General features: G+C 43.0%; 1 protein-coding gene and 2 non-coding genes across 4 annotated transcripts in view; 1 reads left to right on the forward strand and 2 right to left on the reverse strand.

Annotated features, from left to right (window-relative positions):
• Positions 1–12720, forward strand: part of hmcn1 (hemicentin 1) — a 74735-nt gene that overhangs the window by 45719 nt on the left and 16296 nt on the right. For both annotated transcript variants that reach the window (XM_035647251.2, XM_047336707.1), the window contains exons 38-65: positions 423–599; positions 1737–1888; positions 2215–2338; positions 4087–4262; positions 4446–4542; positions 4913–5035; positions 5155–5310; positions 5537–5812; positions 5918–6085; positions 7121–7234; positions 7430–7516; positions 7622–7813; positions 7939–8112; positions 8199–8312; positions 8523–8668; positions 8847–8997; positions 9310–9507; positions 9600–9713; positions 9804–9991; positions 10302–10398; positions 10608–10769; positions 10917–11030; positions 11141–11343; positions 11515–11596; positions 11709–11840; positions 12020–12169; positions 12286–12445; positions 12548–12672. In XM_035647251.2, coding sequence (XP_035503144.2) covers positions 423–599; positions 1737–1888; positions 2215–2338; positions 4087–4262; positions 4446–4542; positions 4913–5035; positions 5155–5310; positions 5537–5812; positions 5918–6085; positions 7121–7234; positions 7430–7516; positions 7622–7813; positions 7939–8112; positions 8199–8312; positions 8523–8668; positions 8847–8997; positions 9310–9507; positions 9600–9713; positions 9804–9991; positions 10302–10398; positions 10608–10769; positions 10917–11030; positions 11141–11343; positions 11515–11596; positions 11709–11840; positions 12020–12169; positions 12286–12445; positions 12548–12672 — 4152 coding nt within the window. The remainder of the gene's footprint in view (positions 1–422; positions 600–1736; positions 1889–2214; positions 2339–4086; positions 4263–4445; positions 4543–4912; positions 5036–5154; positions 5311–5536; positions 5813–5917; positions 6086–7120; positions 7235–7429; positions 7517–7621; positions 7814–7938; positions 8113–8198; positions 8313–8522; positions 8669–8846; positions 8998–9309; positions 9508–9599; positions 9714–9803; positions 9992–10301; positions 10399–10607; positions 10770–10916; positions 11031–11140; positions 11344–11514; positions 11597–11708; positions 11841–12019; positions 12170–12285; positions 12446–12547; positions 12673–12720) is intronic.
• On the reverse strand, positions 888–969 carry trnas-aga. Its single transcript has one exon. It is a non-coding gene; the product is annotated as a tRNA-Ser (tRNA).
• On the reverse strand, positions 1467–1548 carry trnas-aga. Its single transcript has one exon. It is a non-coding gene; the product is annotated as a tRNA-Ser (tRNA).

Consider the following 12720-nt stretch of genomic DNA (forward strand, 5'->3'; position numbering starts at 1 on the left):
ATTTCTTCCATCTCTCCATTACTGCGTAGTCACAAATTTCACTTGCACAAATAGTTAAAAATTAAATGATATTACTTGTTTATGAAACACTAAATTGTAATATTGGTCAAAATACATCTCTCTGCCTTTTGCTTCTGTCCTTAAACCCGTAAGGACCTTTGGGGTAACCTGGAAATGGTTTGCTTACTTTTCTGATCTTTAAAACCAAACACAGAGAGGCGACTTTTGGTTTAAAGGCACCACATATCTGGAACAAATGTCAACAATTTCTGACATCTGCTTCAACTTTAAACTTGAGTTGTTGTGTTGTTTCCATTTTCCCATCATCTCATATTGTTTCGTTAATTTTCCACTTATTTAATCATTACATTTTTTTCAGACTTTTTTTATGTAAAGCACTTTTAAATACCTTTGTGCTTCAGCTATCACTTGGTACAAAGATGGTCGACCTCTGACGAGTGCTGCTGGGGTGACTTTGCTGAAGCGTGGCCAGGTGCTGGAGATTGAACGGGCTCAGCTGTCTGATGCTGGAATATACAGATGTGTCGCGGTCAACCTGGCTGGACTCGCTGAGATATCCCACAGCCTGCAGGTGTTTGGTGGGTGAACTTTTTGTCATTTTATACTTTCAGAAAAGGTTTATGCTTATCCAACAATATCAAGATAAGCTTAAATTCCACTTGTCTTATTGAACGCCTTGGTAACTGTGTTATCCCTTTCCGTTTGATTGTTATATATCATGGATACTCTCACAATCTTTTGTTCTGGGTCTGAAACTGTCTGCCTTTAGTTTCAATTTCTTTGAGTAAGTCTTATTACCATCACTACAAACTGTCATGTATACATTCTGGTTTTAGCAACATGTGACAGCTGAGAAAACACTGCACCGTTGTCAGCAGGATTCGAATCTGCGCGGGGAGACCCCAATGGATTTCTAGTCCATCGCCTTAACCACTCGGCCACGACAACGCACATTTCAATTTTTAGCTGAGCTGATCATAACCATTCTGCTGATGGGGTTGTTATCTGCATGGGAAAACAACACAAACAACTCATATGAGAAAAAATTGTCATCCTATCTCAGAACATAAGCTTAATTCCCAAAGCTATGCTGATGACACAAAGCTGTATATTTCATTCGTCCCAATATTAACTGCCACATGACGAAGGTGACCAAGACCAATTATTTGAAATGTACGGCTGTTACTATTACAAAAAGATGCTTAAAAAAAAGTTCATTCATGTGAGGTAGATTTGACTACTGTACTGCTCTCTTCACTGGTTTTCCAAGCAATCCATTGCTAGACTACTTATCGAGTACTCTGCTGCCAGGCTCTTAACAAGAGCCTGGCAGGCTCTTAACAAGAACCATTCTACAGGGTTTTAATTTCTCTGAGTTAGTCTAATTTCCATCACGACACCCTGTCATGTTTTAGCAACATGTGACAGCCGAGAAAACACTGCACCGTTGTCGGCAGGATTCGAACCTGCGCGGGGAGACCCCAATGGATTTCTAGTCCATCGCCTTAACCACTCGGCCACGACAACTGCTGCCATGCTGTGAACGAGAACAAGAGAAAGAGAACATATGATCCCAGTTTTAGCCAACCTTCACTGACTCCCATTATCCTGCAGGATTCAAAGTACTTTTACTTGTTTACAAAACTCCATCATGGACACTATCATGGATCTATGCAATTATTATTGACCACTTCCTTCTTTCTTGTGCTTTTCAGTGCCTCCGGTCATCTCCAGCCGAGGTGGGACAGTAACAGTGGTGGTGAATGAAGCTGCCAGGCTGGAGTGCGAGGCCACTGGTGTTCCCCTGCCCAGCCTCACATGGCTCAAAGATGGCAGCCCCGTGGCGAGCGTGTCACATGGCATACAGGTGCCCCATAAATGAGCGAAATGAATGAATCAATGAATGTTTGCATTAAGCAGTCAGATATTCTTTTGTGCCAGGCAAACTTTGATGTGCTTAAAACCCCCAACACATGGTAATAGATATACACAAGTTGTATCTCTGCCATTATATGAATGTGTTTTGAGGCTAAATGTCCTCAAACTCTGAAAATTAAAAAAAACTATACATGTACATTATATGCATGTAGTTGTATGGAACATTTTAGTTGGATACTTTTCAGTATTTTATTTTATTAGCACCAGTTCTGTTGTGTGTGTTTGAGTCTGTACTGTAATCTGTCTCCCTCTCAGTTGATGTCTGGTGGCAGAGTCCTGTCTCTGAGCAGTGCACAGGTCAGCGATACCGGCAGATACACATGTGTGGCCGTCAATGCCGGAGGAGAACAAAACAGAGAGTACGACCTGCGTGTTCATGGTGAGTAAATCAACATTTGTAAGTAGCAACATAAATGTGCCGTTCATATACAACTAAAACACACACACACACAGCTACATACTAAATAGTCTATTCAGTGTCCCAGTAGTTTATATATTTGGGTTCATCTGTGGATTTTTAACAAAACTGAGCCTCCTCTTTTTGTAATGTTGGGTCGCACAACTCCTAAGTGCACTAAAGTTGTAATGATCAACATTTTAAAACAAAATTAAAGAATTTGAATTATATGAGGAAAATCGCTGTATTGTTTTAGAAGCATTATTCACATAAACATACTCTTTAAATTATCAGAAAACACTTAAAAACAAAGTGTTTTAGTTGTGCTGTTTTAGTTTCCAGCTGTGTCTTCACTTTTATCGTCATTATTACCCACACTTAAAAAAAAATTGCTGCACTACATTTTGATAAGGCTGAACATTGGATAAAAAGTGGTCCCATTTGACAGGAATTAAAACAGTTGTAAAATATTTAAATTTACGGCTTCTTGGCAGACACTGATTCCTCTCCTTAGGACAGAATCTTTCTGTTTCAATGTGTTTTTGCTTGTTCCACTTGTTTTAATGACTAATGGTTATGGCCAACTGTAGTGTGTCTTTCAGCAGAGCACCACATCCAACATGAAAGATTAAAAGACAGGGGGAAGAAAGTTTGAAACAGGCCTTGAGCAAAACATGTGTACGTAGAGGAAGTGTGATTTGACTGAGTTTAGCATTTCAATAAACCTTGTCAGTTTCCTGCACAGAGCCGAGCGTGATGGCAAATCAGTTTCATATACAAGTCTAACGAAAGCTAATGCCACTGAGGTAATAGGAGACACGTAGTTTACATATACACGGCAAAACACATCTACGTGACGTGCATTTCCACAGAAAGTTCAAAAGGATCTTGTCCAGCGAAATAAAGGCAGATTTGTTGAGGTAATTGCTACCATTCTTCGGCAGCTTCCTGTGTCTGGCCAAATACCGAGCTGAAGGCCTGTTTCTGTCCTTCCCCAATGACTTGTGCTCTGTCCGTCCAGTAACCGTTTTGCATAGGAGATTGGCCTGCAGTTACATTCTAAACCAGGCCAGATACACCAGAAAGCTTCTGTTGTTTATCTTATATAAGATATATTTAGCTCAGACATTGTCATTCAGGGTGAAGACCTCCGGACATTTCCTCAGTTGTTGCTTATCGCCAGTTCAGAGCTGTGTGTTTTGGTTCCAGACAAGTTTAGCACCAACAGCAAAGGATATCCACCACGCATTCAAATTGTGGGGAATCTAGCTCCACAGTATCAGCCATCTTTGGCTGTGATGTGATTGTTCACAGGGAAGCGGAACGATTCTTGTGGGACGTTCTTTGCTGCCGAGTCATCACGCATCTCAATGCATGTTAGTAATTTTCCCCAGAGGTTAGGTTTCATGGAAATGATGCCACACTGATTGTTAACACCACAAACAAATGTTGAACTGGTTTAATGTTGCTGTCATAGCCCAAGAAAGAATTAGTACTTAAAGAGCACCAGATGCCCAACTTAACAGAGCCCTTTACATCTCAGGAAGCAATTATTCTTTTCACTTATGAGGTAATATGAAGAGTGTACAGCATTTAGAGTGGCTTAGTGGACTAAATGTCAAAGTCAATTATAGTAAAAGAGCATCAAAGTATGTGTGTGTCAATTCACTTCGGAGGATATAATCTGTCAGAGAAACGCCGTCAGTGTCTCGTCTCTGCGTCTGCCACAGTGCCACCAAACATCAAGGGCGAGGAGGCGAATGCCACGGTGATGCTCGGCCGTCCGGTGGAGCTGCACTGCCAGAGCGATGCGATCCCTCCGCCTACTCTCTCCTGGCGCAAAGACGGCCGCCCGCTGTTTAGGAAGCCCGGACTGACTGTTTTAGCAGATGGGAGTTTGCTCAAGGTACGGCCAGAGTAGAGAGATTATAAAATGGTCAATTAAACCCGACTTTGTAAGAGGTGATAGCATTTTGACAGAGTACTCATTTTACTCAAGTTTTTTATGAAATTACTTTTACAAATGGCCTGCTTTTTGTAACGTAAACATCCTGTTTATTATCTCGTCGTCAATGAATCTGTTTGTTAGGTCGATAGTGCCCAGGTGCAGGATTCAGGCAGGTATACCTGTGAAGCCACCAATGTCGCTGGAAAAACAGAGAAGAACTATAACCTCAATGTTTGGGGTGAGTTTTCTTTATTTGTTGGTTGAAATTGTATTTGAGTATTTTGCACGTTGCCTGCTGACAAAGCTGAAGCAACTCTTTGTAAAAGTTTGTTACCATGGTTACCTATCTTTGAACTGAATTGGAGCCAGTGCAGTCACATTGTAGTTGTATCTTTCTTTTCTGAACACTTTTCCCCCACAATGTTAAGCAGATATGGTTTGGCATAATTTTGGTTTTGGTTCTACATCGTCTGTTCCTGGTAATTTGAGTATGTTTATGTAAGTGATGGACACATCACAGTGATGTGAACTTTTTAAAAGCTCAGGTGAAAATTCAAAACGACACTTGACTGTGTGCGCCTCCTTTTGGTGTCCTCCCGTCATTACAGTTACTCCCAGTATCCGCGGCTCCGAGGAGGTGTCTCCTCTGACAGTGATTGAAGGAAGTCTCATCACTCTGGTTTGTGAGTCCAGTGGCATTCCACCTCCAAGTCTCACCTGGAGGAAGGACGGTATGTGTGTGTTTTTACAACACAGAAACAACAAGAGCAAGACAGATGGACACTGCATGATGCACTGGATAGTTTGTAGAAGACATACATCATACTGTAGCTCTGTGTCTTGGTTCCAGGTTCTGAGATCAAGTCAGACCAGCGGCTCCGGGTTTTGTCGGGAGGTCGCCAGCTGCAGATCTCCAGTGCTGAGAGGACGGATGCAGCCTCCTACACCTGCACAGCCTCCAGTTCAGCCGGCACCACCTCCAAGGAGTACAGTCTGCAGGTTTACGGTATGCACAGACCACCGCATCTGTTTATCATAGTCATTTGGGCAGTTACTTTACCATTTACTGCTAATTAGAAACATGGGCAGTGAGCACTGCACTGTCAGAGGAACTAAACAGGAACTAAACTTACATTACAGTTTATGGAACACTATAGCTAAAAGTTAGTTGGGTTGAAATAGGAGGTTCCATCGACACTAACCAACTAACCCTCCTACTTCTCTCACTTCAGTCCGCCCGGCCATCAAACGAGGCGACAACGATGATGTGACTGTGACAAAAGGAGGGGATGTGAGCTTGCAATGTGCGGCAGAGGGCGTGCCACGACCAGCAGTCACGTGGCTGAAAGATGGACGGCCCATCACAGGCGAGCAGGGTGCAAAGGTCCTGAATGAAGGAAGGCTGTTGCAGATTAAAGATGCCAAGGTGTCAGACACGGGACGCTACACCTGCATCGCTGTTAATGTGGCAGGGCAGGCTGACAGCAAGTATGACATCAGTGTACATGGTACGAATTACAATTTCTTATTTGATAATTAGTCTTCAATTTGGAGAGCTTCTGGAGGTCTTACAGTTTTTGTCCCCTTCTCTCATTCCCTCTCCTCCTGTTCAGTCCCACCAAGTATAATTGGCCAGGTACAGTTGCCAGAAAATGTGAGTGTTGTTGTGAAGAACCCGGTCGCCCTGAACTGCGAGGCCTCTGGCATCCCTCTCCCTGCCATCTCTTGGCTGAAGGATGGCCGGCCAATCAGAGTTACCAGCTCAGTGCGCATCCTCTCTGGTGAGTTCCCTCTGGACGTTTTGGGCTTCTCTCTGATATTGTGGAGAAGTTGTTTCTTTTAAAAAAACTGTTTTTCTAAAGGTTTCCAAATGTGTTTTCCCTGGCCTCCGCCATGTTATTTCAGAATTCTTCAAAGACCGATGAAATTCTTTCTCAGTTTATGAAAGAGCACACTCGGGGAAAGCAAACCGCCTAGCATATGAATGATAGTCTAAATTTTCAAGGGAGTAACTTGAACTATTTCGCCCCCGGCTAGGTTTCAATTGCCAGGCAGATGCAATACATCAGCAGTAATAAGATGTAATGGGATCATTGCTTGTGGGGCCAAACGCTGTGAAAGAAGGCAAACAGGAGCAATTGCTCTAAATTGTGTTTTTAAATATTTAACAAGATGTATGAGGTGCTTCCAAAATAAACCGTGGCCCCTGAACTGTTATACTCAACTGTACTACTTTAAATTGCGTGTGCAAAAACACAAGCACCGCGCCCTGCCAAGTTGTTACATTTGTTTTTTGACTTATCTCCATTTTGTATCAGGAGCTTATGATAATGGGGACTGTTTGCAAACCAAATAGGTGCCATTATTCAGAAAGGGCTGACCGCATTGATCAAAACACGCTGTTCGAGAGATGATGATGTTTGGGGTCAGTTTGTGTTGAGCTGTATCAGTTACAGTATGTAGAATATGTTTGTATGGAGGGTAAACTGCAGAATTCTCACTAGTTTGCTCAGGAGATTCTTCTTTTTTTTCTCGAAATGAAAGCTGTTTCCACACACAGACACATTTTCTGAATCTCATTAAACTGGTTTGCAAGTGTTTTAACAGCTGTGAGCCTGAACGTCCAAATTCTTTCTCTTAACTGACCCCAGTTTTCACAGAGGGGTGATTTACTTTCAGCAATTTTAAACTGTTGTTGACACATCCTGGGGATGTTTTCCTTTTGTGAACAAGAGGGCGGGATTTTGTCAACGTAGTCTTTTTGAACGCATTCCATGACCACAGTAGACAAATGATGTTTAATGTTTGATGCCCAGGAGGACGAAGCCTGCGTCTAATGCATGCTGCAGTGGAGGATGCTGGGAGATACACCTGTATTGTGTCCAACAGTGCCGGAGAAGAAAGGAAGAACTTTGACATCGACATCCTCGGTAAAGAGAGAATACGTATTGTGGATTTTACTCTTACGGCTGGATGCTGTGTACAAAATGTTCAGATTTTAGTCACTGTACAGATAAATAATCATTCTATCTGAAAGTTATTTATGTTTGGATCCTTCCATCCATTTCGTCGAAGAGATGTGATGAACATTGAAAGGAAACAATTGAATTGATTTCTTTCACCAGTTCCACCGAGCATTGTGAACGAGGGAACTGTGTTGGATACTAAAGTCAAGGAGAAACACAACATAACTCTCACCTGTCAGGCATCAGGTGAGTGATGTAATATCCATCCATATATACACAGGCCGCTACTGAGAGTTGTCTTACATTAAAGATGATCACCTTATATTGCCGCCCTCCTTAACGATTTCCCAGGTAACCCTGTACCAGAGATCAAATGGCTAAAGGATGGACAGTCGCTGGTGCCTGACAGACGCCACCAAGTTATGTCTCACGGTCGTTTCCTCCAAATCTCTGGTGCCCAAGTTGCAGACACTGGCAGGTACAGCTGCCTGGCGTCTAACAGCGCCGGGGATCGCAGCCGGCATTTCAACCTCAATGTCCTTGGTACAAAGACAACTCTTTCATCTATTTATGAATGTTTCATGAATTAATCTGACTGTCTGAGATGGAAAAACAGCCACATTCTTGATTTGACTGGTTTTATTTTCATGACCCTTTTTTCCTACCAGTTTCTCCCACAATTGCCGGGTTTGCTCGCGATGGTTCTGCGGAGGAGGTGACAGTGACTTTGAGCAGCCCCACCTCTCTTGTGTGCGAAGTCCAGTCCTACCCTCCCGCCCTTGTCACCTGGCTCAAGGACGGCACTCTGTTCGAGTCCAGCCGCAATGTCCGAGTGCTCCCAGGTTCGAGATCACATACACATTGCACACGAACGTGACGAACAGAGTTTGTGTGGCCGTTGTCATTCATCGCCCATGCTTTTTAACAGGTGGGCGAACCCTGCAGATTCTCAATGCTAAAGAAGAGGATGCTGGGAGATATACCTGCGTGGCCACGAACGAGGCTGGAGAGTCACTGAAGCACTATGAGGTCAAGGTTTATGGTGAGATGATTTGGTTGTTAGCTGTTTTCGGTCTGTGTCTGTTGGGATATCCCATATCTTTGAAAAATTAGGAAACAAGCACACCCTCAATTCTGCATAACCTGCTGTATCTCCTTTTCAGTGATGATCTTAAAAAAACATTTCACTTAACCTTAATAATTATTTAATGTTTTTCATTTCTCATTTAATTGTTAAATGTTTTTATTTCAGTTCCCCCACAGATCAATAAAAATGATATCCCGGGAGAAGGACTGACCCCCAAAGAGGTCAAGATCAAGGTCAACAGCACATTGACCCTGGAGTGCGCAGCTGAGGCCTTTCCCACTCCTGCACTGCAGTGGTACAAGGACGGACAGGTAGATATTCTGCCTCCTGTAACTATGGAGGCTTTCTTATATTTTTGAAATGAGTCTGCTCATTGTTATGATATTTACCACAGGAGATATAAAAGTAAATGTTTAAACGGTATATTTAAAATAACCACTAAGGATTACTGTTGATTCTCTCCTCCGATGCCTCTTCTCTTCTCCTCAGATCTTGCGGGCGGACAACCATGTGTCCATTACAGCCAACGGTCGTATTGTTCAGATCAAGCACGCCCAGGTGTCAGACACTGGGCGCTACACCTGCGTAGCCACCAACATAGCTGGAGAGGATGAGAAGGACTTTGATGTAAATATACAAGGTGAACTGGGTTGACTGATGCAAACCTGTTAACTGAGACAATTTTGTGTATTTCATGGGATCAAAGAGAATTCCTGTGTTTTTTTGTTTGTGCTTTTGTAATTGTGATACTTAAACTACAAATTGAAATGAATTTAGCAGATTTTTTTTTAAAGAATGCCATTTATTTAAAAGTTGTGGATAAACATCCTTTAGATAAATACACTCGATTATGTTTCCAACCAAATTATGAAATAAAATGTCCAAAAAGAATGAAAACAAGCTCAAAGAAGGATTTAAATATTTTTCCTCTCTTTCGTGTCCTTCTTTTCAGTACCGCCTAATTTCAATAGGCCAGGTGGAGTTGGAGATACTACATCTCCCCCAGGCTTTGGAGGGGATGTCCGTGATGTGATACTCAACAATCCCATCTCTCTGTACTGCGAGACCAATGCTGTCCCTCCTCCGACACTTACCTGGTACAGAGACGGACAGCTGATGACCTCCAGTGATAAAGTTCTGATCCTGCCAGGTGAGTCAGACAAAGGAAACAGAAAGAAAGACAGAGAGGGATCAAGAGACAGAGAATGTGCTCATTCTAGGATTTTAATGTTTTATTGTCAGGTGGGCGAGTGTTACAGATTCCCAGGGCCCAGGCTGAAGATACAGGCAGATACACATGTGTGGCTGTCAACGAAGCAGGGGAAGACTCCATTCAGTATGACGTCAGAGTGTTATGTGAGTACTTATCGATCAGTTCGGCAAAATTGGGGGGGGAAAAAAAGGATTTTTAAATCAAACTCATTGTGCATCTCTATGCTGCACCAGTGCCTCCGTCCATCCGGGGAGCAGACAGCGACTTGCCTGACGAGGTCACAGTCCTGGTCAACAAAACAACTCAAATGGAGTGTCACGTGGATGGAAACCCCTCCCCCAAGATCACCTGGTTGAAGGACAACCAGCCAATCAGCTCTGATGGTCAGCATAGAATCTTGTCCAATGGGAGAACACTTCAGGTAACAACCAGGAAACATAAGTCAATAAGATGTTTGTGCATTCAAATGACATTTCAGATTAGTATAGCCAGTGTCTATAAAAAATCAGCAGGGTTTAGTCATCACACAGAAACTAGTGGTACTTGATGCTGCAAAAAATATAACTAACTTTAAGGATAGAAATGATACTGAATCAGGAAGCAGCAACTTTATGGTAATATGAGTGGCTGATTGCATCTATTTGCCAGGGTCCTAAAGTGATGTTTAACCTCTAAGATGCATACTTTGTACAGTAGATTTGTGTTCTTACTCAGTATTCTGCATCTTTCAGGTTTCAACTGCTCAGGTATCTGACACAGGGCGTTATGTGTGTGTGGCTGACAACGTGGCTGGAAGTGCAGAAAAGTCCTTTAATCTCTATGTTCATGGTGGGTAACATGGACGTTACCTTACTTTGTTACTTTTTTGAAAGATTGATTAAATTGAACGATAAAATATTTTTTTTTGTATTTCTTTTTTCTTTCTTTCTGTTTCCGTAGACTACCTGACAAATAAAATAAAGTCTCCTGTCTTTTTTTTCTGCACTCAGGAAGGATGTCTGTAAAACTGGCGTTTGCTATTCTTTTTTCCCTTTCAGTGCCTCCCACCATGATTGGCCTGAGTCCTGAGAACGTGACAGTGGTGGTGAACAACTTTCTATCTCTCACCTGTGAAGCCACTGGTTTCCCACCTCCAACCCTTAGTTGGCTAAACGACAGGGGCCCCATCCAGGGCAACACCAATGCACTCATCATGCCAGGTACTACAACTTTTGAATAATCTACACGCGCAGGGTCACATTTGAAACGATAAACATTTAGCAGTGAAATAATTAACAGAATATCCAGTACAAACCTCTAAATACAGTTGATACTTTATGCATTTGTGTGTCCGTTTGTGCCTTCAGGTGGTCGTACGCTACAGATTCTGAAAGCAAAAGTATCTGATGCAGGAAAGTACAGCTGTGTGGCCATGAACGCAGCAGGAGAGGCTTACAAACACATCTATCTCACTGTTTTTGGTCAGTATACATCCACACTGCTCTACACCGTGCGCTCTACAAGACTTCGGCTTCTAGTTTTACTTCATTTACTAACAGTGAATGTTTTCACTCTCTCCTCGGCCTTGCAGTTCCTCCCAGCATCCGTGACAGTAGTGGGGACTCTCCCGTGGTGGTGAATGTGCTCGTTGGGAAATCGGTGACCTTGGAGTGCGAGTCCAACGCAGTTCCTCCTCCCACCATCACCTGGTACAAGAACGGCAGGGCGGTGACAGAATCAGCCAACCTGCGCATCCTGGCAGAAGGGCAGATGCTTGAGATCAAGGGCTCTGAGGTGAGACACGGATGGATACCATCTTGTCTGCTCCTTGTTTTCAATCATTCTATCCATTAAGTGCAGGCAAAAGCTTACACTGGTTGATGATATGTTAGTCTATATTGTTTATTGCTTTTTTTGTTATGTTTTATGTGTACATCTGCCTTGTATGTCTCCTGTGTTCCTCAGGTGTCTGATACAGGCCAATATGTTTGCAAGGCCACCAATGTTGCCGGCCAGGTGGACAAGAACTTCCACTTAAATATTTATGGTAGCCCATTTAAGATATCGATCTTTTCACTTCTCCAAAAAATTAATAAAACACACATTTAAATACACATCTTAAGAGAATATTCAAGCGGAATCCATCTCTCTGTCTTCAGTACCTCCAAGTATCGATGGCCCAGCAGAGGAGACTGTGGTGGAAACCATCAGCAACCCGGTCACCTTTTCCTGTGATGCTACTGGCATCCCTCCTCCCAGCCTCACGTGGCTGAAGAATGGACGACCCATAGGTATGCCTGCATTATTGAGGGTTTTTAATCAATCACACAAACCACATAAAACTGTTTTGATCTCCTGATCGTCCTTCTGGGAAAGGAGATTCAAGATTCGTCTGTAATATAACTAGATACAGTAGCTTTGTCATTGTAATTTCATAACTATCAAACATGCCTACTTCATGTTTCTTTAGAGAACTCAGAGTCTCTGGAGATGCACATCTTCTCAGGCGGCAGCAAGCTTCAGATTGCACGGTCACAGCTTTCGGACAGTGGCACGTACTCGTGTTTGGCCTCCAATGTGGAGGGCAACGCACGCAAGAGCTACCATCTCACTATACAAGGTACGAGCACATTGTTTGAGACTCAACCCACAGTTGTTAAATCACTGTTACCATGTCCAATTTATATGTTACTTCCATCCGTCCAACTCCCGCTAATACCAGCAATTCTCTCTTAGTCCCTCCCAGTATCTCTGGATCAGAGCTGCCCAGTGAGATGGGAGTTCTGCTGAATGAAAGCATCCAGCTGGTTTGTCGAGTCCAGGGGACCCCGACTCCAACCGTCCAGTGGTTGAAGGATGGGGAAGTCATCAACAAGGGAGGGAACAAAGACCTCAGGTACATCTAAGCCTTCCACCAGAAAAAGATTAACAAAAAGACGTAATTAGGGATACGTGATAAGTGATGTTAGAATAATAATGATAACGTCATTTGGTTCAGGATCAGTCCAGATGGCAGCACACTCACTGTGATCGGAGCTCACTCCTCCGACAGTGGCAAGTACACCTGTGTGGCCAGCAACACTGCTGGGGAGGAGGACAGGATATTCAATCTAAATGTGTATGGTGAGTTTGAAAAAAATGTATATATACATATTACATGTAATGCACAAT

This window comes from Scophthalmus maximus, chromosome 13 (assembly GCF_022379125.1).
Source record: "Scophthalmus maximus strain ysfricsl-2021 chromosome 13, ASM2237912v1, whole genome shotgun sequence".
NCBI classification, from domain to species: Eukaryota; Metazoa; Chordata; class Actinopteri; order Pleuronectiformes; family Scophthalmidae; genus Scophthalmus; species Scophthalmus maximus.